This window comes from Pelodiscus sinensis, chromosome 1 (assembly GCF_052426305.1).
Source record: "Pelodiscus sinensis isolate ZL-2025 chromosome 1, ASM5242630v1, whole genome shotgun sequence".
Lineage (NCBI taxonomy): Eukaryota > Metazoa > Chordata > Testudines > Trionychidae > Pelodiscus > Pelodiscus sinensis.
Window position 1 is genome coordinate 102,384,933 of NC_143052.1, and position 21,571 is coordinate 102,406,503.

Below are 21,571 nucleotides of genomic sequence, written 5' to 3' on the forward strand. Positions count from 1 at the left end.
CATTACCATCATCTTTCCCTGAATCAGCCTTGCCCTTATAGTCCCCGCTTATAGTGCCACCTCGACACCCTCGTTACGACAAGGGGTACCGCGGAAGGGAGAAGGGGGGGCCCGGACCCGCCCTCGCTCACGGGCCCCAGCCCAGGGCCCTAAGGACTCAGATCCGTGAAGGATCCGGTCTGGTCAGTGGGGCGAGCCGCCGAAACGCACTGACCCGCCAACCACACCGGGTTCCGCCCTGGGCTACTTCCCTTCCCCTGAAAGCGCCTCCTCCTCGGCGCTCACCTTCCCCTTTGTGGACAGGATTGCTAGTGGAGGCGCAACGGTTCCTGGCGGCGGCTGGCTGCTTTCTCCCGGCCTTGGGCCTTCCGCTCGGGCTCGGGCTTCTCTCCTGGGCTCGGTTTTCCCTGGTCTGGGACGGCGTGCCTTTTTGAATGGCCGCCACCCTGACCATCCTATCACGGGCACGGGCCATGCCGACGGCTTGCCCCGGCCCTGCCCAACGCTGGCGTCCCCGCTTCATGTCCTCGGTCCAGGACGGTGCGCACCCCGCCTCCTTCCTTGGAGGCGGGGCCGTTACTCGCTCCCTCCGCTCACTCCGGGGCACCCCTGACATCGCCCCTCCTGACGTCAGCCCGGGGCAACGGCTGAGCGGCCTGGGAGCAGGTGGTGCACGGGTGAACCTCCCCGCTGCGGCAGCTGCCCAGTGCTTCCCCGACCACGGAGAAGGGACGGGGCAAGGACGCCCCATCACACTAGGGTTCCCAGATGGTTTGTTGAGCAAAAAAAGAAAAGCATTTCAGGTGCCAGGCAGAAGGAACCAATGGCAACCCTAGGGCCACCAAAGAAAATGTACTTTGTCGGAAAGTCGTAGTTATTTATTATTATAGATTATGTTTTAGGTATATTTTATAATATTACAATAATTTGATGTGTAAAATTGTTATTTGCTCATATTAAATCATTTTAAAATTAATTTTACATAATTTTTAATTTAATTTTAAGGGACTTTTTAATGTTGTATATGATTCATAACTTGTTTTGTTGAAATAATAACAAGTATAGACCATGGTTAATCAAATAGAACAGGCTTCTGTGAAAATTTCAGATACTTTATAAGTCTGAGATTTTGCATAAAGATATAACTATTCATGCAATTGCAAACAATTGACATTTATCAATATAAAATTAATATACATTTTGTGATTTTATTTGGGATTAAATAAATAAAAAACAAAATATTAACAAAATAACCCCCTTCACTCCCCCAGAGCCAGGCCCCCGCAACCTAATGCCTCCCTCCTCCCCCAGAGCCAGGCACTCCCAGGCCCCCTCGCCCAACCTAATACCTCCCCCTCCCCCAGAGCCAAGCTCTCTCAGCCCCCCCCCCAACCTAATACCTGGGTCCCGGAGTCGATGTTGCCACCCGAGGCGCTGGGGCGGTGTGAGCACAGTGGCCAGCTACGAGCGCCCAGTGCAGAACTCCCAACTGGCCGTGAGCATGTGCACAGAGCAGCCCAGCTGGCTGTGATCTACACTTGGCCACGTCGTCTGAGCGGCCAGCGGGCCGCACTTCATTCTTTTATAAAAATGTTCTGGCGGGCCACTAAAAATTTTGATCGGCCCGCATGCAGCCCTCCAAACGTCACTGTGACGTGCCTGGTGTAGGCCGTGTCAGCATTAGGGGGCTATGCCAGCAAAACTACTGGAACACAGTCTCACTCTGTACAGTGCCTAGCACAATGGATTCTGATCTTTGCTTGCCTCTAGGCATCACTATACTGTACATCTATTTTCTGCTGAGTAGATATTTGAGATGCATTGCAATCATTCCCCACTCCTTGTGTGCAAAAAAAATAGCTGAACCATTTTTCCCTCAAAATTTTTTTAAAACATTAATGTAAAATGAAACCTTCAGGCAGAGGCAAGTGTAACCTACACACCTACTGTGGTTCATGGTCCCATGCAGTGGCACCTAGACCACAGCAACACATAAGACCAAGAGACCTCTACAGTACAGGTTGAGAGCCAGCTGGCTTTATAACTCAACTGTAGAGGTGCCTATACTAAGGTTCAGAGGACCCAGGTTCAAATCTGCCTGGTGGTGGTTACACAAGGACTTTAAAAAAAAAAAAAAGTTTCAGAAGTATATAAGTAAATGAAACTGAAGAGTGTAGAATGGAGCCAGTCATGGAATCTTAACTCCATAGTTGCTCCTACCACTGTTCCGTGACACCTGCAAAGGAACTGCACAATGGCATATGCAGCATAAATGGAGACCTCAAGGAGTTTTTAATAACACGCACACACACAGGAGCTAGCAACTTCTAAATAGCAGCTAGATTGAGAAAGGTTGATAAGCTTCTAACAGCATAAGCGACTTCTCTTCTTACAGTTGCAGACGGATCTCAAGCAACTAACTCTATAGTTTGAATCATTACATTTTACTGATATAAACAACAAATGGATGACAAAAAGATTGTGTTAACTAGTCCAGATACGTTTAAACAGCACGAATTAATCCATGAGCCCCATCCTGCACTCCTGACTCAGACAAAATTCCTAACTGAAGTCAATGGGAGTTTTGCTTTAGTAAGGATTATGAGCCAAATCGTGGTTTTTAAGCCACAATCCATATTGAACATTGGGTGTGTTGCAGCATGAATCCTCAACGCAATTTATCTGGATCTCAAAAACGCAGACCAGAAAACAGAGGGGAAGATTGTAACTTTTCCACGGAGGTTTGGATCAATTATTATTTTAACACAAACTGGATCACCAACAAGCCTAGTTAATACACGCTGCCAAACCACCAAGGGTCCAATCTCACTCCCTTTGAAGTCAGCAGGAGTCCCCCACTCCCCCATTGACTTAAATAGAAACAGATGAGGCCCTAAGAGATTGAAGAATCAAGGCATACACAGACAAGCATCTCTCATTAACACATCTACAAAAATGTCTGTAGTACCTGAGGTGTTAGTACAGTGTTTTATCTTTATCCTTGCTGGTGGTCTAAAGACTGTTGTATTTAGCTTAGATTTGCTAACGTTTTCTTGTAACCTCTTCCTTGGGCACACAGAAACAAAAAACAATGGGTGCTGATTTGGGGGAGAGGGGAGACTAGGAAGGATTTGAGACATAGCTCTAATAAAAACAGACATACAAGTAAACTATTGCTAAATGTAAAACAATACTGTTTACAGCGCTGGTAGGTTTGAGTTGAAAAACTAAGCAAAGTGTAAGATCTGTAGAGAAAAAAAGATCCACTGAAACTCTGACACTATCCTTTTTTCCTTTTCAAATCTGAGCACCTTCAACATTCCTCACGTGAAAACTTAAAGGGGATGAATCAAGAGGTATTAAAAATTTGACAGGGTTTTACTGAAATTACTCTAAAAACACCTATCGATTTTAATAGAGATTTTAAAACAAAAATCTTATACAAAGAAACTATGGAAGAGACAAAATTCTCTCACGAATTTGACAAAACTTTCTTCTAAGTGCCTGTTTTATTCTTTTAATGTCTGCATCTGCCCCCCTCCAGCCTCATAATGAAACCCTACGAGATATTTTGATTGAGACGATATGCTGGTGCTGAATTCCACCTGGGAGAATCTACTCCTGGAGCTCATTTTTTGGCTGGCTTTCAATATTACATAGGTATCATGTTAGTATGAATACACTTACCAAGAGAGTAATACTAGGAGGATCACCAGCAGAGCCACTGTTACTGTTGTTCCATTGATTTCCATGAAGGCAAATGTCAAAAGATCTGCAAGCTCCATTTTCCTTCACTACAAAATGCGGGTCTTAAGGTTGATGGGGAAGTCTCCTCAGTAACAGATAAAACCTTCCACAGTTACATGAATGACAGTCTGTAGTGAAACAGGAACCAAAAGAGCAAAGTATGTCAATTGTGAACTTTTCCTGTTCTCACTGACTGCAGCCTCCGAGAGAGGCAGAAGTTAAAGGTTTCCTGTCTATTGGGATGAAGCAACTTTTTTTCTCTTGTCACATCAATAAATATTTACATAGCTGCTGCTTGAGACATCAGAGTTGGCCCACAGGTTTGCAGCAAGAGTATGTGTATGTGGAATAGGTTTTGGGGAGTTGAAAACCTCTCAGTGAAGCCACTGTGCTCTATAAACAGAAATAAAAATAAATAATTTCTATTTTGGAAATCGAAAAGTTCCTTTAAAATGCGAACAATCTGATGCATGGGAAAGCTGCTCAACAGGTAGCCCTGGAAATAGGCTGACCACAGGAGAGCATCCTCCAGTGTCCCTCTAACATGACTCAACGCTGACTGAACCACCATCTCCAGGAGCAGAAGGGGTAATTTCTGTTTCCATGCCCAGTACTTGGTATCTCAGATTACACAGTGAGCAGGTTTGAAACTAGGGGACAGGTGCCTATGATGGGCACACAACCCCTTCCACATAAGCTATCAAATGCTAGTGAATTTCAAATCACTAATGGTCTGAGCCATAGTTAAAAGTGAATTTCAAGTGAGAGACATCCTAACCACCCAGGAGATTCCTGGTCTATAGGGCCATCCAACATAGTTTATTATCCATTTTTTCTTTTAAATATGACACACAATCTCTTTGAAAGTTATGTAAATTAAAATATTCCCAAAGAGAACTAGGTTTGTGAATTATCTAGTAACCTTTAGACTACATATTCTGCTCATCGGATTCCCATAACACACAAGATGAAAAGTAGTTTCTTTTTATACAGCCCTCCGAGATAATAGCTTAGATTTAATGTGCAAGGCTTCTCCAGTATCACTGCATAACATTTCCTTCTCTTATCAGAGAAGTTAATAATATAGGAATCAGAGAAGTAAAAATCTCAAACACAATAGAGTTTAATTTTAAGAAGTTTTGGCTCCACTATAACTGAATCACTGCTATTTTAGTTCTCCGTACTTCACAACTACATTAATTCCTTTCCAGCTCCAGATCCTTACAAAGTAAATAAAAGGTGTTAGCTAGCTCTTCAGCTCCACAGAGTAGCGCAGCAGTTCACAGAAAACCTTGCTTATTGTATTAATAACGCCACTGCTTCTAGATGCTACTCTGGGTCAATAATAGCAGTGCCGGTTTGCTGTTGCCAAATTGTCTGAGAACAATTTCATCACAACTCAAGATTGGAGACATGAAGGATTAATCACTAGGAACAAACTGATCCCAAATAACACTGATCTCCTTGGGCCTATATGGAATATTTCTTAAAAGCTTCTTTAAAAAGGAGGAGGATTAGTCACAAATCTCTAGAGCGAGACATTAGAAGTTTGGACTTTCCTGCACTGCTAAAGAGTTCATATAGTTGCTCACAGAAGGTCTAATGCTTCTCACACGGAAGGCAATGGCAAAACTCATGTCAAGTTCAGTCAGTATAGAGTTGGGCCTAGATTTTGCTGAATTATTTTTAATGAACTTTCCAGGATCACATTTGGAGGTGGATGTCTGATTCTTAAACACACTCAAAATGAAGGAACATAAGATTTTTAAATCAGCATCCCACATGGAACAAAATGAACACAGAAGTAGTTTGATTGTTGTTGGACACTGCGTTTTTACACCCCTGCACCTGTTTCTTGCTGAGGTTATTAACTTGCCATCTTCATCCATGTAGAGGAGAAGGCCACTCAACCCAACACCCACCCAGAATATACCTCCCAAGTCCATTTGCTACGAAGTATGTACAATGACACCACAGTCCAGTCACTAATTTCCCAAAAGAGACTAATTTCCCAAAAGAGAATTTCCCAGCTGACACCCTGTGGAAAACTTTCAGAAACATTCTATTTATAGGGACTGTTCGCAGCACTTCTCTTCCTTCACTGCATCATTACAAGACTTATTTCATGAGTTTATTGAAGAGCGAGTTACTTCTACTCACAATCCCCTGCTGAGTGATACCACAACTGGCTGGTATGTAAAGTATGATGTCTGCCAGGAGGCAGTGACTTCAGAGATGGGCAATTTCCCTTACTCTCAGTCAAATACCCAAGAAGACTGAGGTGAGGTAGAAAGGAAAAGGAATCCACTACTATGGCTGCTTACTGCAAGGTCAGGGCACAGCAAGGCTTCCTTCAGGTTGTAGTACAGGTATTCAGGGACAGGCAGAGAGTAGATCCATTGGGATCACAATCCATTGGCATTTTATACTGTGCTCAACACCAGGGCATAGAATCATAGAATACTAGGACTGGAAGGGACCTTGAACTTCCATCTAGAATTCCCCTCAACAACAGGGAGAGCCTACAGAACTCGGGTCTGTTCCACACAATACTATGCTTGGTTGGGCTTCATATCCCGACCCTTCCCCCACCCTCAATGTGCAGCAGAATCACATATAGAGAGAGGAACCCGGCTGCAGTAAAACTAAAGTAGAGGAAAGGGCAGTAAATGGCCTGCAGTAAAGAAGCAGATGAAGTCTTACAGCACAAGAGAACCAATTTACATGTATGTGTTTATAGCAGCTTAAAAAAAAATACTAAGGAAGCACAGAATTACTAGAATTGTTGTTACTTCACAACAATTACTAGAAATTGAACTATTCCTTAACTAAAAAAAAATATTTTCCAAGAACAGTTAATGATTTTTAAAGTCTTGTCCACATGCCCAGGAACAGTTTTTAAACACTGCTGCAACAGAAATAGTTTCTAAACTGGAATGCAGCATAAATATTCTACAATAATGAAAGCCTTCAGAATGCTTGTCATTGATTGGTTTGGTGAGGACATAGAAAATACGGAATAAATAAAGTCACAGATCTCAAGACAAAGGCCAGAATCCCTGGCCTAATTTAGGCCTAAGCTTTTAAAACGTGTCTAACAGCATATAAGGTTTCTGTGTTTCACAGACAGGATACGTAGGCTGAGTAAAAGCTAAACTAGCTTGGTTTCACCATAAACTCTTGCTAAATAATATTTTCTATTTATATGCCTATAGATTTATAATGGAGATACTGTAGAACTACCTATGCTATTTGATATATCAGAAGGTATACTTTTATTTTTAGATATAGGAAATATTAAAAGCTTAATTACCTGATACGATCATCTAAAGCATTCCTTAACAGCCCCCTTCAGTTCAAGGAAATTTTGTAGTGTAAGCAAGTTGACCACAAACCACAGCAAGTAGTTCAGCCCATTCTGTCTATTTTAATAGAAATGTGATCAATAAGATATTTACAACTAATCTAACAAGGTGTGTCCTGTATAATACAGAACCAACACCCAATATATAAAGAAGCTGATGTAGTCTAGTGGCCTATTAAGAATCTAATGTGAAGAGCAAATTTTTAGGATGAACCAACTGAAAAAGGTCATAAGGCCTGACCAACAGTGTGCTTGGCAGCTGCACAGTTTATCATCCCCTCCTGTTTTAATACCTGTGGAAGCTGTACTATCCCTCCCTTTAGGTATAGAACACTATCATATATAAAACCATTCATCCCGAAAGACACTGAACACCTGTCACAGAGGTCATCTAGTCCAGGCCTCTGTGCTGAGGCAGGACCAAGTAAACCTAGAACAGGGGTGGCCAACCTAAACCTGAGAAGGAGCCAGAATTTACCAATGCACATTGCTAAAGAGCAACAGTTATATGTCACCAGCTCTGATCATCTCCCCACCACCACTCTCAGCACTTCCCGTCCACTGGCAGCCCCACCGGTCAGTGCCTCCTTCTCCTTTTCCTCCTGCACACTGTGGGAGACACTAGAGGGGGGAAGCGTTAGGGTTGCCAGGTGTCCAGTATTCACCTGGACAGTCTGGTATTTTTGTCTCCTGTCCAGTAAACAAATTCAGAGAATACCGGACACCTGAGATGTCCGGTATTTTCTGAATTTTTCCCCGGCCAGGAGGCAAAAATGCCAGTTACCTGGCAACCCTACAAACACTCTGCGCCCGGCCTTCTCCCCCCACCCCCTCCAAGACTCCCTCTGGCCCCCAATACCCCCAGCCCCCCCAACCCCAGCCCCCATGCTTACCTGGTTCCCCAAGACTGCCGGCACAAAACAGTCTTAATGCTCAATGGCTCCCCTGTTCCTATCCCTGTACTCACTCTTAAAGGGGACATGCTGTTTTATTTTAATTTTTTTTAGTCCTTTTCTTTTGTTTAACAACTTTGGTCTCCCCCCTTTTTTCCTCTTCAACAGAATTTTTTCTAGGTGGGTTTTTTTGTGGGGGGGGGGGCACATTCAGTATTTTTGTTCCAACCATCTGGCAACCCTAGGAAGCGTGGGTGAGACAGGCTCAGTGGAGAGGGTGGGAAGTGGCAGGATCCTTGGGGGAAGGGAAAAGTAGAACAGCACCTAGGGAAGAGCTAGTGGTTGAACAGTGAGCACCCTCCAGCCCAGTGGAAAGCTGGCACCTGTAGCTCCAGCCCTGGATTTGGTACCTATGTAAGGAGCCACATATTAACTTCTGAAGAGCTGCATATGGCTCTGGAGCCACCGGTTGGATACCCCTGACCTAGACCATTCCTCATGTGTTTATATAACATGTTCTTAAAAACCTCTGACAACAGAAACTCTATAACCTCCCTTGGAGGCCTGGTTCAGATCTCGACTACCCTTTTTGTTGGAAAGTTTTCCTAAAGTTTCCCTTGCTGCAAATCAAGCCCATTAATTCTTGTCCTATCTTCAATGGACACAGACATAATTGATCAAAATCTTCTTCATATGTTTGAAAATTGTTATTATAAAGGGCTATCAGTGCCCCTCTTCTCTTCTCATGACTAAATATGTCCCGTTTTAACCTTCTCCCACTGGTCAGTTTTCTAATAATTTTTGTTGCTCCCCCTCTGAACTCTCTCCAATGTGTCCGTCTCTTTTCTGAAGCATGGAGATCAGAACAGGATAACTCCAACTGAAATTTAAGCAGTGCCAGGTTGATCAAGACAGTTACCTCCCGTGTCTTACATACAGTGCTCCATTTAATCTACTACTGAATTGTGTTAGCCCTTTTTTGCAACTACATCACATTAAAGACTGATATTAAACTTGTGATCCACTATCAATGCTAGTTCCTTTTCAGCAGTACTACCACCTAGCCAATTGCCTCCATCCCGCATTTTGCAGTTGTACCTTTGATTTTTCATTACTATGTGTTGACTTTTGCATTTGTCTTTTGTTTGAAATCAATAACATAAAATTCAACTATCTTCTATTTGTTAGTCTTTTAAAATTATTATCCATTCCTCCAACGTGTTTGCAGCCCTTCCCTGTTTGGTTATCTTTCACAAATGTTTATAATAATATTCTCCACTCCATTATCCAAGTCAATAATAAAAATATTGACTAGTCTTGGGTGTCATACAAACCTTTACAGGAGCCCACTAGTTATATCCTCCCAGTTTGACTTTAAGCCATAACTATGCTGTGATGATGGTTTTTCAGTCAGTTGAACACCCATCTTGTAGCAATTTCACCAAGACCACACTTCCCCAATTTGCTTATGACAAGGTCATGTGGGACTGTGTGAAAAGCCTTACTAAAATTAAGATCTTATCACATCTACTGCTTCTCCTCCCCTAGGCTAATAACCCTGTCAAAGAAGGAAATTAGGTTGGTTTGGCATGATTTGTTCTGGACAAATCCATGCTGGCTTTTATTTTAAACTTGCAAATTGATTGTTTAATAATCTGATTCAGCATGTTACTAGGTACTGAAGCCAGGATAACTGGTCTATAATGAGCTAGGTCCTTCTCCCTCCCCCCCCCCCCCCCTTTTAAAACATAGGTGCTATGTTTGCCCTTCTCCAGTACTCTGGGACCTCACTTGTCCTCCAGGAGATCTCAAAGATAATTTCTAACAATTTTGAGATTGCTTCAGCTAGTTCCTTAAGTAACTTAGAATTAATTTAATCAGGCCCTGCCAACCAACCTCTCTCTAATTTTTCTAAATATTCCTTACTCTGTTCTTTCCCTGACCTGGCTCTTATTCTTTCCCTCCTTAACATTAATATTAATTGTATTAAGTATCCATTCACAATTAACCTTTTTAATAAAGACACAAAATAAGCATTATGCACCTCATTTCTTGATGTCATGTGTTTGCAAGGACAGAGATCTAACCAGTAGTGGACCTATGCTTTCCCTTTGTCTTTTTCTTGCTCCTAGTGTATTTATTGAATCTCTTCGTATGACCTTTAAAAACCCTTGCGAGATGTAACTCATTTTTGTGTCTTAGCTTTTCTGATTCTGCCCCTATATGATTGCACTATTCTTTTATTCTCAGCAGTCTTTCCTGTTGAAGTGGTTTCATGTTGAGTAAATTCTTAAAGATTCACAGGGCCAGAGGGAAAGAATGAATGAATCTCTAGCCTGGTGGAAGATCCCTTTCTGCAGTGACTCTTTATTTATATACCATGAACAGCTTCAACAGAAGAGACTAGAGGAGTAGAAACTATTCCTTGACTCAGTAATTACAGCACTCTTCTAAGAGGTGTGGCAGACTCCATTCAAAAGTCTCACCTCCTCAGATAAAAGCCAATTTTGGTTGAATATATTTCTGGAGATTTCATCACTTGACATAACCTTTAATAAAAAAATTAGTCTTCTATTCCCCGAGGCTCCAGGACAATCCTGAGAACTGGCAGCTCTAGGAAGAAGAGGTGTGGGATTGAATTTGGGTCTCCTACATCCCAGGTGAATGATCGAATCACTGAGCTATAAAGTTATAAGATAGGCAATACCATCTTTGGCCAGATTTTGAATAGGATCTTAGTTATTTGGTGACTCTGGATCATTCTTGCTGATCAGGTCCCACAGATATTCTTCCACTTATCTTCCCCCGATTAGTCTAGGACTTAGGTTTCCAGGCAGCTAGAAGGAGGTTGCAGTTTGTGTATCCAGAAGCAGAAACATAGGCCCTTGGGAAATTTTCATCCTGAAAATGTAGACATCAAGGGAGTTCACAGTGCACAGAAGCAGCTTATTAGGGGGTTTATGGATCACAATGGAGCCAAGGAATGGGACTTAGGCACCAAAACCTGGGGTTTAAGCACCGAAGTACTTCTATGAATCCAGGCCTAAGGTACATGGATAAGGTATCTCAAACTGGGTGTCTGACAGTTCTACAGCCAATGACCAGGGAGTTATAGTATCCTAGCTGTTTTTTCCCCAAATGATTAGCAATATTTAGAGACCTATCTTGTTTAAATGCAGTTACAGAATCCCTCCCTTAGCTCTCTAGATTACAATTAAAAACCTAAAAAAGTCTTTGCCTGTATAAATCAGAAGGTACTCCATTAGAGAGCAACTGCAGGCAGTCCCCTGCTTAAAAGTAGGATAGTGGGTTCAGGGAGAATTAACCCATAATGATCGTTTTTCTACAGACCAAGTACCTGTGTTGTTGAAAATTAACAGCAATAGAAATCCAAACTCTTACACAGTTCAAAGTGCCTCCCCCAAAAATTTCAAGGTGTCTCAACTAAAGAAGTCACAAGAGTGAACAAAAGGAGCAAAACAAGGCAAGAGGAAAATATGAGCAAAGTCGGATTAGAACAGATTGTCACAAGCGACGGATAGGAAGCTTATGTTAGCATCACAGTATGCAGTCATCTGCAGTCAGTTTCTGTTTGTGTGGAAAAGGAAAATTGATCAGATCTTGAATTGAAGAACACAATTGCTTATTAGCCTGCTCAAAAGAGGAAGAGATTATAGGTACTGGCCACATGCAGCCTAACACTGACATCCCGGAAATAAATCACCAAGGCCTAGGGCAACCAGAAAGTGATTAATAACTGGGAAATAAAAGTGAAATTACAAAGTACCTGGAAACAATAAATGCACCATTTCTCCTCACTCCCCCAAGAGCCTACAACTCTCTAAAACAGAGAATAAAAGAGGACAGGGAGTCCAGGGCCTTTGATGAGTAAAAGGACCATTCTTTGGCCCAGTTCTGGCGCACTTCCGTACACCACTGATGTAAATGAGACTGCTCACATGAGTAATTCATGTTATTCAATATGAATTAGGGTTGCAGAATGGAGCCCCAAAACAGAGCAAAAGCAAGATGTCCAACTCAAACAGCCAAAACTGGAGGTAAAGTATAAGTGAAGGTGGGGGGAAAAAATGCATGATTGGCTACATAATGCAAACATGCTGCTATTCACCAACCAAAGAGGGAGAATGACAATCCTAGAACTTTCACCCACCCGGTATAAGCTATAAAGGGTGGGTGAATTAGCAGAAAAAAGCCCAACAGGGAAAGCCTCTAACTCATTGGTCCAATACTATTGCTGAAGGCATTTTTTAAAGTTCAAGAAGCATGTAAACCAGTGCAGCATGCTGTTAAGCTATTATCGCACATGTATATGTTTAAAGGAAATGCTACTGCAAAAAGATTACATTCAACTGTAAGGTGTAATCAGGAAGCTGTCAATTACTGTTCTTTTTTAAGCCTTGTTAACAATACCCAGTTAGAGTCTATAAGAGGCTGCAAAAGTAACTCATTGCATTAAAAAGTTCTACTGGCGAATAAAAGATATGGGAACATTTTCAAAGGCACAAAGTAGCAGATAGGAACCTAACTCCCCTTGGAAGTCAAGGGAAATTTGACACCTAATTGCTATTTGTGCCTTTGAAAAATCTTCCAGACAGTATATACTTCAAAAATTATAAATGAAAGGTGTAGACATCACAATCTTTTAGACAAGCATTTACACAGCCACCACAGTCACATGACAACTAGATACATTCTTATAAAGAGGGAGCTGAGGAATAAATTCCTTCATACAGTGGGGAAAACTCAAAGGTGATGCATAAAACACCACGAGTTGTGATGCCCTTACGCCTGCCACACTTATTCCTGTGCTTAACTCGATGCACATCATACATGTCATGAACATGAACTCAAACACAAGTGTTAAGCGTTGGCTGAATGGAACTTTATACTCCCTGAGGCCTATAGAAACCTGTTTGCTAATATGTAATGAGTCTCAGTCATGATAGCTTAAACAGCGAGGAGCAGAAGATGTGAAATAAAGTAGCTTTAGCTTATTCTATGCATACTTTCCTATTAGTTACTTTTCTTGCCATACTCCATTTTTCTGGCTCCTTGGTGTGCCAGCTACACCAAAAAAAAACTCTCTTCAGCTCCCTGGCACACATTCTAAGTAGACCCAAGTCAGGGGCAATGGGCATGCATAAGAGATGGAGAACTAAAGAGAGAAGAAATGTAAATTATTCAGTAATACATGCAGCATTCCCAACTCTCTGGTTTTTATGGTAAGTCTTGTGATATCTGGATTTTTTTTTCCCTAAAGCCACCGCTCTTGGAGTCATGTAATTATGTGAAAATCTCATTCATTTAAAAGGAACGGAGGGGTAAATTTCTAGTCCTCATGGCATCAGAGAAAATCCTGTTAAAGCTGTTAGCACTATTGGCTCCAAAGCCAGAGGCAAATTAGATAATTTGAAATAATTATTTTTGCAAAAGTTGGATTATTTTGCCAAAAACAAAAACAAAAGTCATTGATTTGGGGGCCTGATTCACAATGCTAGAACATAAGCAGGAATGGTGTCCCTAGCTTCTGTTTGCCAGAAGCTGGCAGTAGATGACAGGGCATGGATCACTTGTTTATTAATCTGTACTGTTCATTTCCTCTGTGGCTTCTGGCGTTGGCCACTGTTGGAAGACAGGATAGTGGACTAGATGGACATTTTGTCTGACTCGGTATGTCCCTTCTTATGTTCTTAATAATAGCTGTCAGAGAGTGAGAGTACATTTGTCCACTTCAGATCACAGCTTCAAGATAAGAGAAACAGTTTTCCCACTAAACCAAGACTTCAATCTACAGGTTTTATTATACCCTTAAAATGCATCTTTTTTACTTTCTACTTGAAATTTTCCCATTTAATAGTCATTTGATCCTGTGAGTATCTCCAACAACAAGATAGCTCCAGCAGCCATCTTGGACAAATACTTGCCAATGTGCCTCAGCTTTTAATTGTTTTTCCTTACTCACTTTCTACATTAAGTTTTCATTTTCATTCAAGACATGGTCACTTCCTACTGCTCCCCCTCTCGCCCAACACTGCACTAAGGTAGCAACTGGATTCACATGGAAAAACCTCCTTGCCTGTTCTAATCATTGTGGCTCTAGGCAGAGATTCATCTGAACGGTGGGATCATCAAGTAAGTTTGAATAAGTCTTTAACTTTAAAGCATTTTTCAATCTATTTTTGTTGCAGCATCAGATATAACTTGTTCTGGAGTTTCTCCATCTGCTGGAAACACAGAGCACAGGATGCATCAGAGAAGAAAATCCTGCACCTGCATGTCTGTCTCCCAACTATGCCCCAGAGCAAATCACAAATCAGGAAAGACAGATACGCAGCCACCTTAGCCATGTGAAGGACCCAATGTGGAAAGTGTGCTTAGAAGCTTCCCACCAGATTGGGTCCTTGTCAGAATCCAAGAGGAGGATGTGGTAGTGGTGTTCATATTACTGTCCCGCTTATAACTTTTAGCCCAGAGGTTAGAGCATTCACCTGAGATGTGGGAGAAGTAAGTTCAATATGCCCCTGCCCAGTCACAGGGAGGGGAATTTAACCTGGATCTCCTACATCTCTGGTGAGTACTTTAACCTCTGGAATAAAAGAGTTATAAGGGGGACCCCACCAACTGCTCCTCCTGATGTTTTATGGGGGGGGGGGCACCAACAGGCACCTAACTCACTCCTGAGGTGCACAGGGCAGATTTGAACCTGGGACCTCTGGAACTTAGTGTAAGAGCCTCTCTCCAGCTTGAGCTATTAAACCAACTTATTCTCAGATTAGGCTGTTCCGCTCCCTTGTTCTTATCTCTCCCTGTAAGTGGTCTAAGCATCACTACATGAGATAGTGAACCCAGGCCTGGCCTTTGGACAAGGCAAGCAAGGCAGTTGCCTCCGCCCTGTGCTGCCCTGCTCCCGGCCCCGCCCCGGCCCCACCCACCCGGTCGCTGACTCACTGCCCTGATGGGGAGCTGCTTGGTCATATGACTCAGCTACGTTGCCATGGGCCCCGCAAACTCTTTGGCCAGGCCTGAGTGAACCATACCAGGTGTGGGTGTTACACATAAGCCACCTGACTCTAGGCAGCAGGTTCCCATTCTTGGATTGCTAACAGAAAAAGTCACCTCTCTCTGAAACAGGGAAGAGGCTTTGGGCACACCCCTCTAGTCACCATCTCCCATTGGCTAGCTTAGACCGAGAGCTACCAAATGTGCTGGGTGCAGGCTACTGTGGGTCACATTTGTGGAATGCTCTCTCTTCCCATTCTCTGTACAGGGAGTTTCGGCTTTTTGGAATGCAGCATTGTTCCTGTGATTCTCTGGGTCTCTGGAAGTTAGGCACTGTGATGCTCACTGTTGCAGCATTTAAATCCTTTTGTGGACCCCACCCTACCTGCTTCTCTAGTTTGCTAAGAAGAGTCTTGTTTAACGAAAATGATCCTTAGCACAGATTTCACTATTTAAAACCCTGCTGGAGACAATCTGCTGCCCAGTTTAAGTGAGGGATTTAACTATGATTTATTTACATATGAATATAATCAAAGGTAAAGAAAAGTGGAAAAGAATCATTAGCTGCAAAGGAGCTCCCATAGGTAGTAAAAGGAGGGGGAGTGGAGAAACACAGATTTCAGAAGGGGCATAGATGAGTGAGACCCCCCAAGGATCAGGAGTAATGGGGGGGGGGGAGGTGCATCTGCATAGAGAGAAAGAGCAGAGATACATTATGGAAGACTAGTCTCGTGGTATGTTTAATAAACCCTGTCTCTTTCAGCTCTGCTGCATCAATTATTGCTAACAAAAACACTAGGCTCTTCTGCCCCAGTTAAAATTTAGCTGAATTAATGGTGAATAGTTCTTGGGAGAGGCAACGTGCCTGGTGGTTACAGCAAATAACTGCAAGTGCAGTTTGCTCTAAGTGCTGTTCCTAACTGCCTTAAGTTTCCATGTTGATCCAAGGCTAATTATGTAACATCCCTCTCAGCCAGATTTTCAAAGGTATTTAGTCATCTATTTGTGCCTTAGCCTTGTCATTTGTAAAACGAGGGAGAGGGAAAGGCCATCAGCAACCTTTGAAATGCTTTTTTAGATCTGACAGGAGCATAGTTTCAAGGGTAAAATACTATTTCTCTCCTTAATATGTATAACTCTAGTTAATCTTACAGGAGCATGTGTGTACATGGGGATTATTTGCCCATATATGCACTTACAGCTGTTTTCTAAATGCAATATTGTATGTTCTCTGTTATATACAAGATCAATCAACTCTTTGTTTTAAAGACAGTTATACACCTCAGAAGACATGGGCTTATAATGGAAATACCGAGACAGTTAACTATAGCAGCACAAGCGGAAAGGGAAAAGAACTATAAATGCAGCTTGTTTTCCAGTGTATACGTTAACAAGGTATGAATAATACATCTCTCTACACTTCCAACATACAGATGTATACATTACTCTTTCCTGTGAGGATTACACTATGCAAAAAGTCTCTTAAACTGACCATTCCATATGAGGGAAGGAAAGGGTTCAGCAAGAAATGAGTAACCCTTTGTCTTGTCTCTTACATTACAATCGAGACATAAACAGTTATAAGCCTATGCATTTGTGCTTAATTTTGAACATAAACATTGTGGGGAGGGAATGAGGAAGAGGGCTTGTAGTTCAATGATAAACAGAAGGCAAGAAGGTATTCTTTATCCTCTTCTTTTATAATAAGAATTAGCTATTTGGATACAGTTCAAGCCCTTCACTTAAAAAGTAATCTCAAAGTGCATTAAAAAAATAATGTAAACGTACAAAAATATCAACTCACCAGCTACAGCAAATGTACTGATCCCCTTGCATATCTGCCTGGCCTCTACTAGCTACTAACCACCCCCAACCAGGCTTCTGAACACAGTTTTGTTAACCAATTACTGTAGTTACTAAAGCATGTTAATGACAAACAACAGGCTCTGATCCATGTGGAATCACCAGCTAATATATGTATTGAACTGTGACAATGGGACATTTCTCTAGGTAGTAACAGCAACTCCATTTGGGCTTACATAATAAGGTTATCCACATATTTTATGCTTTTACATGCATTGGCAAAAACATACAACTGCCTTTTCAGACAAGTATTTTGAGACACAGGGTAACAGAAACCCTGTGTCATTTCAGAAGTTCAGGATTTGCTGCTTAATGAGGTGGTGGCAAGAGGACCTAGAGACCTCACTCTATTGCTACTAATTTAAGCCTTGTCTGCAGAGGTAGGAGACCTGGGCATTGCTGATAATAGGAGTAAACCACAGATACAGCTGAACTTAGTTTATTCCGATCTACATTCCCAATTGAGCCATGCTTTGCAGTTCAGCAGCAGGTAATTTTTTTATGTATAGACAAAGCTTGAAAGTTAGATCATACTCTCCTGACTCAGGCAAGATTTTCACTGGCTTCAGTTTTATCCGAGTATGGACCACAGGATCAGGCTCCAAGTTTGGCTGAAGAGCATGCAGTGAAATGTAGTACTCCCAGGTGAAAATTTGTTCACATCCAAACTATCCATTGTTTTCCCCTGAAAAGAGCTTGTTTTAAATCATCATGACACACACACAAAAGCCTTGCAAGCATGAATAGTTTGTTCCTGGCACCTTAAGAAGGTGCAATAATGAGGGCAAAGAGATTCAACAAATGAAATCATCAAACTGATGCTCTGGCTGCCTCCATCTTATTTTGCTCTGTAGCCTACTGAGCATACCACAGCTTTCAGGAATTGAAATAGTTTAATCTTAAAACTGCCTTTGATTGGGTGGACCGAGTTGGCATATGTGGTGTTGACAATGCACAAGCAGTGAAACATCCAAAACATTGTGGCTGTGTAGGCAAACATTACCCACATATTTTACTATTAGTGTTGCTTACCTTGGCAATATTTCTTTAATGTATATGAGGTACTTGAGACTCAATCTTACCTACTTCCCACGCCAACCTTATGCTACTATGCTGTCTAATACAGAAAATAATTTAAGACATCAGAAATGTCACGTCTATGATGTGTCTAAAGCACTCTGAGCAGGAGAAGTACCTCACAAATTCAAAGCATTGGTGTGACTTCTTTTCAGGCCATGAATTACTTTACATGTAGGGAATTAAATTAAATCCACATTTTTTGCCTCTGCCATTTGTCCCTCATTTTAGGTCTCTCAGAGTTTCACTGGGGGAGGGCGGGGAGAGGGAAGGTGGCTGGTGTTGGTTTTTTTATTCGTGTTGCATTAATTCACAGTTCAGGAGCAGTGACAGTCCTGCAGCTTTATGCTGTCTGTTTTTCTCACAAGACAGATATAGCATCTTTGGTAATTTCAAGTATACAAGTCCCATCCACATGTCCCTAGCCTCTCTTTCTCTGGAGGTGGGTGACAGGGGAGGGATCGTGTGAAGATTACCTGTTGTGATCCCTCCCTCTGGGTCATCTGGTGCTGGCCACTGTTGGCAGACAGGACACTTGGCTGGATGGACTTTTGGTCTGACCCAGTATGGTCGTTCTTATGCACCTCAAATGATCTAGCTAGCAGATCCAATTCTTGGAGCAGGAAAGTAATTCATTGTCAAGGTCCTTCCAAAATTTGCCACCTCTCTGAAGATTTACAAATGATGCTGCATTATCATTCAGTTTAAAAGAGTGACAGAACTAAGAATTGTGTCTGTTTACTAACCCATAGGGCCTGTCTCCTTATAAAAATAGCAGGGATTATTCATGTCCTTGTAGAGAATAGGGCTTTGCACCCTAGTAACTTTAGGCCTGTAGGCTACGACTAGACTGGCATGATTTTCCGCAAATGCTTTTAACAGAAATTTTCCGTTAAACGCATTTGCGGAAAAGAGCGTCTAGATTGGCACGGACGCTTTCCACAAAAAGTGCTTTTGCGGAAAAAGCAGCCGTGCCAATCTAGACACTCTTTTCTGCAAAAAAGCCCCAATCGCCATTTTCGCGATCGGGGCTTTTTTGCGCAAAACAAATCTGAGCTGTCTACACTGGCCCTTTTGCGCAAAAGCTTTGCGCAAAAGGACTTTTGCCCGAACGGGAGCAGCATAGTATTTCCGCAAGAAGTACTGATTTCAGACAGTAGGAAGTCAGTGTTCTTACGGAAATTCAAGCAACCAGTGTAGACAGCTGGCAAGTTTTTCTGCAAAAAGCAGCTGCTTTTGCGGAAAAACTTGCCAGTCTAGACACAGCTGTAGTGTCCAACCAGTTCTGAAACAATAGCCACTATAGTGGCTATAGCAAACTAGCCACACTCAACCAGCCAAATAGCCACCTGTGGCTACATATTGGACACCATGGCCTTAGACAAAACTTCCTTTTTAACCCTACTGTCCTGCATAGTTCTGCATGCCCATTGATTGCTGAACTTCACCCCAGAGGTGGCTGCAAGACAGTGGTGCTGCACATATGGCCTGGGCTTGCATAAAGCAATTTGTGATCCTTCAGCATAAACTGTCAGCTATGATCAAAGCATGAAAAATGTCCTAGATATCAAATGGTCAGAGAACTAAGACCAACATTTTCAGGAACATTCACTAATGATTCGTACCTCAGTCACTGGGCAACCATTGTTGTCCCCTCTCCATTGACTGCCTCTGCTGCTACTGCTCAGCCTTCCCAAGCAGCAGCAGCATGAAATTGACATGTTTTTGGGGTGCTTCAATGCCCCCCCCAACAGAATTCTGAACAGCAGCACTAAACAGCCCTGACAATTTCTCTTGGCTACTGCTCAACACACTTATCAGAGACCACAGCAGCACAGGAACTATCAATAGACGCAGACAGATGCTGCTGCATCAGTTTACTTGCAAGTTCATCACTACAATCCATGCTCCCTGTAAGCTGTATGCTTGTGCAGCCATTCAGGAGAAATTCAAATGCCTCCAAGCTGATTAGCCCCCACAGCTACGTTTTTTGTTCTTTTGGTGGTGCACATTCTCACATGCCTCAGTGCACATAAAATTTATTCTGCATGGACGGAAAAGATTAGAGGGAACATTGGCCACAATCACAAGAACTAGAAAGGCTTTAAAAAAAGACACCACAACAAGAATTTTAATTTAGCAAGAGTTCAAGATATAGATCCCTGACACACCACAGACAGCTTTGCCATCACAATAGAGAGTGGAATTATTCTCCACTTGTTTTGTTACTGTTAACTAGTAGGCATGAGTTTCCACCTACACACAAGGCAAGTGACCTCTCCCCCCTCCCTCAGGTGAGCTACTGGCTATGACTGCAAGCATTTTCCACCTCAACCATGTAAGATGATGACTCAAACTACATAAAATGCCACAGGCTCTTAACCAAAAAGCACAATCTCCCCTCCCCAGCAAAGCCTAGCTGGTATCTCCTTACCTTTTAAATCGCTCCAAGGCACCTTATCAGTTCCTATTTGACTTATTAACAAGCCCCTGCAGCATGACACCCCCAAAGGGAGTGGTAGAGAATGTAGTTTTTACAGCTTCCCTCCAAAGAGTCAGGTGCTTAGAAACCTGCCCTCAGCTGAGGGGAAAAAAGGGGAAGAAGCCATAGAACTACCATTCCCAGAACCCACGCGCAGACCACATTCCTCCCCGTATTTGCTCTTGCTTGCACAATGTATTATGGGAGTTGTAGTTCCCGCACTAGTGGCGGTTTTGGTCCGGGACAATAAAAGGACCAGCGGCCGTAATATCCAGTGCACTTATTGAAGAAGGCCGGCGGGGTTGTATGGTCTTCTTTGTGGATGAAATCAAAACATGTTGCTACGTATTGACTTGGAAATGAAACTGTCCATGTATAAAAACTACAAGACTGCAAAATAGTTTCACCCTTAAATTTTTGATAGGAAAATATTAATATCTTTAAGTCTGGTTGGTTTATTTTTTACATATGCAAAAGAGTATTGAAAAAAATTAAAAAGAGGACTGGATCTTAATGTTCCCCTGGATGAATGAGTTGAGTGTTGTTTTCTTAATTGTGCTAACACACCCCAGTCCTGGAAACACAATCCAGTTTAACTATTCACCATTAAAATCAATGGGTCGGCTGCCCAGTTGTGTGAAACTAGCATGTGCAATAGTGCCAGCCTTATGCACTGAAAAATCATGAGTGAAGACCCCTTCCCCCCCCCCCCCCTCCGAAATCACAAGATTAGCTTTAAAATCATGATAAAAATCTGTATTGTTGTTATTTGCCTTCTGGCTTTTGTGCCCTTAAGGATCACATGTTCAAACTGTTGTCTGCAATCATAGGCTCTAAAAACTTCCTTTCTTTGGAAAATAAAAGCTGAGATTCTTATGTGTTCATGTGACTCAGAAACTCAGACATCAACAGAAAACACCAAATATCATGAGACTAGTGATAAAATTGCAAGAGCTGCTAACACTGCATGGAGGAGGCTGTTGTGAACTAAATTCTTGTTTTTTAAAAACACACAGGGACAGATTATGCCGAGTAGATCATTCTATTCTCTTCAGACTTCATGCATTGCTTCCTAGTATTATGCAGAACTCAGGGTAAACCCTTCACACAATAATTATTCATATA

General features: G+C 42.2%; 1 protein-coding gene across 6 annotated transcripts in view; it reads right to left on the bottom strand.

Moving 5' to 3' along the window:
- The window catches only part of TBXAS1 (thromboxane A synthase 1), a 345,665-nt gene extending 325,110 nt beyond the window's left edge, over nucleotides 1–20,555 (bottom strand). The window contains exons 1-2 of one of the 6 annotated variants that reach the window (XM_075939406.2): nucleotides 20,399–20,555; nucleotides 3,688–3,875 (exon numbers count right to left, since the gene is read on the bottom strand). In XM_075939406.2, coding sequence (XP_075795521.2) covers nucleotides 3,688–3,785 — 98 coding nt within the window. In that variant the 5' untranslated portion in view covers nucleotides 3,786–3,875; nucleotides 20,399–20,555. Of the gene's footprint in view, nucleotides 1–3,687; nucleotides 3,945–20,398 lie in introns of those variants that run through there. The other 5 variants (XM_075939367.2, XM_075939378.2, XM_089781883.1 and 2 more) reach the window with 5 other exon arrangements.
- Nucleotides 20,556–21,571: the final 1,016 nt, after the last annotated feature.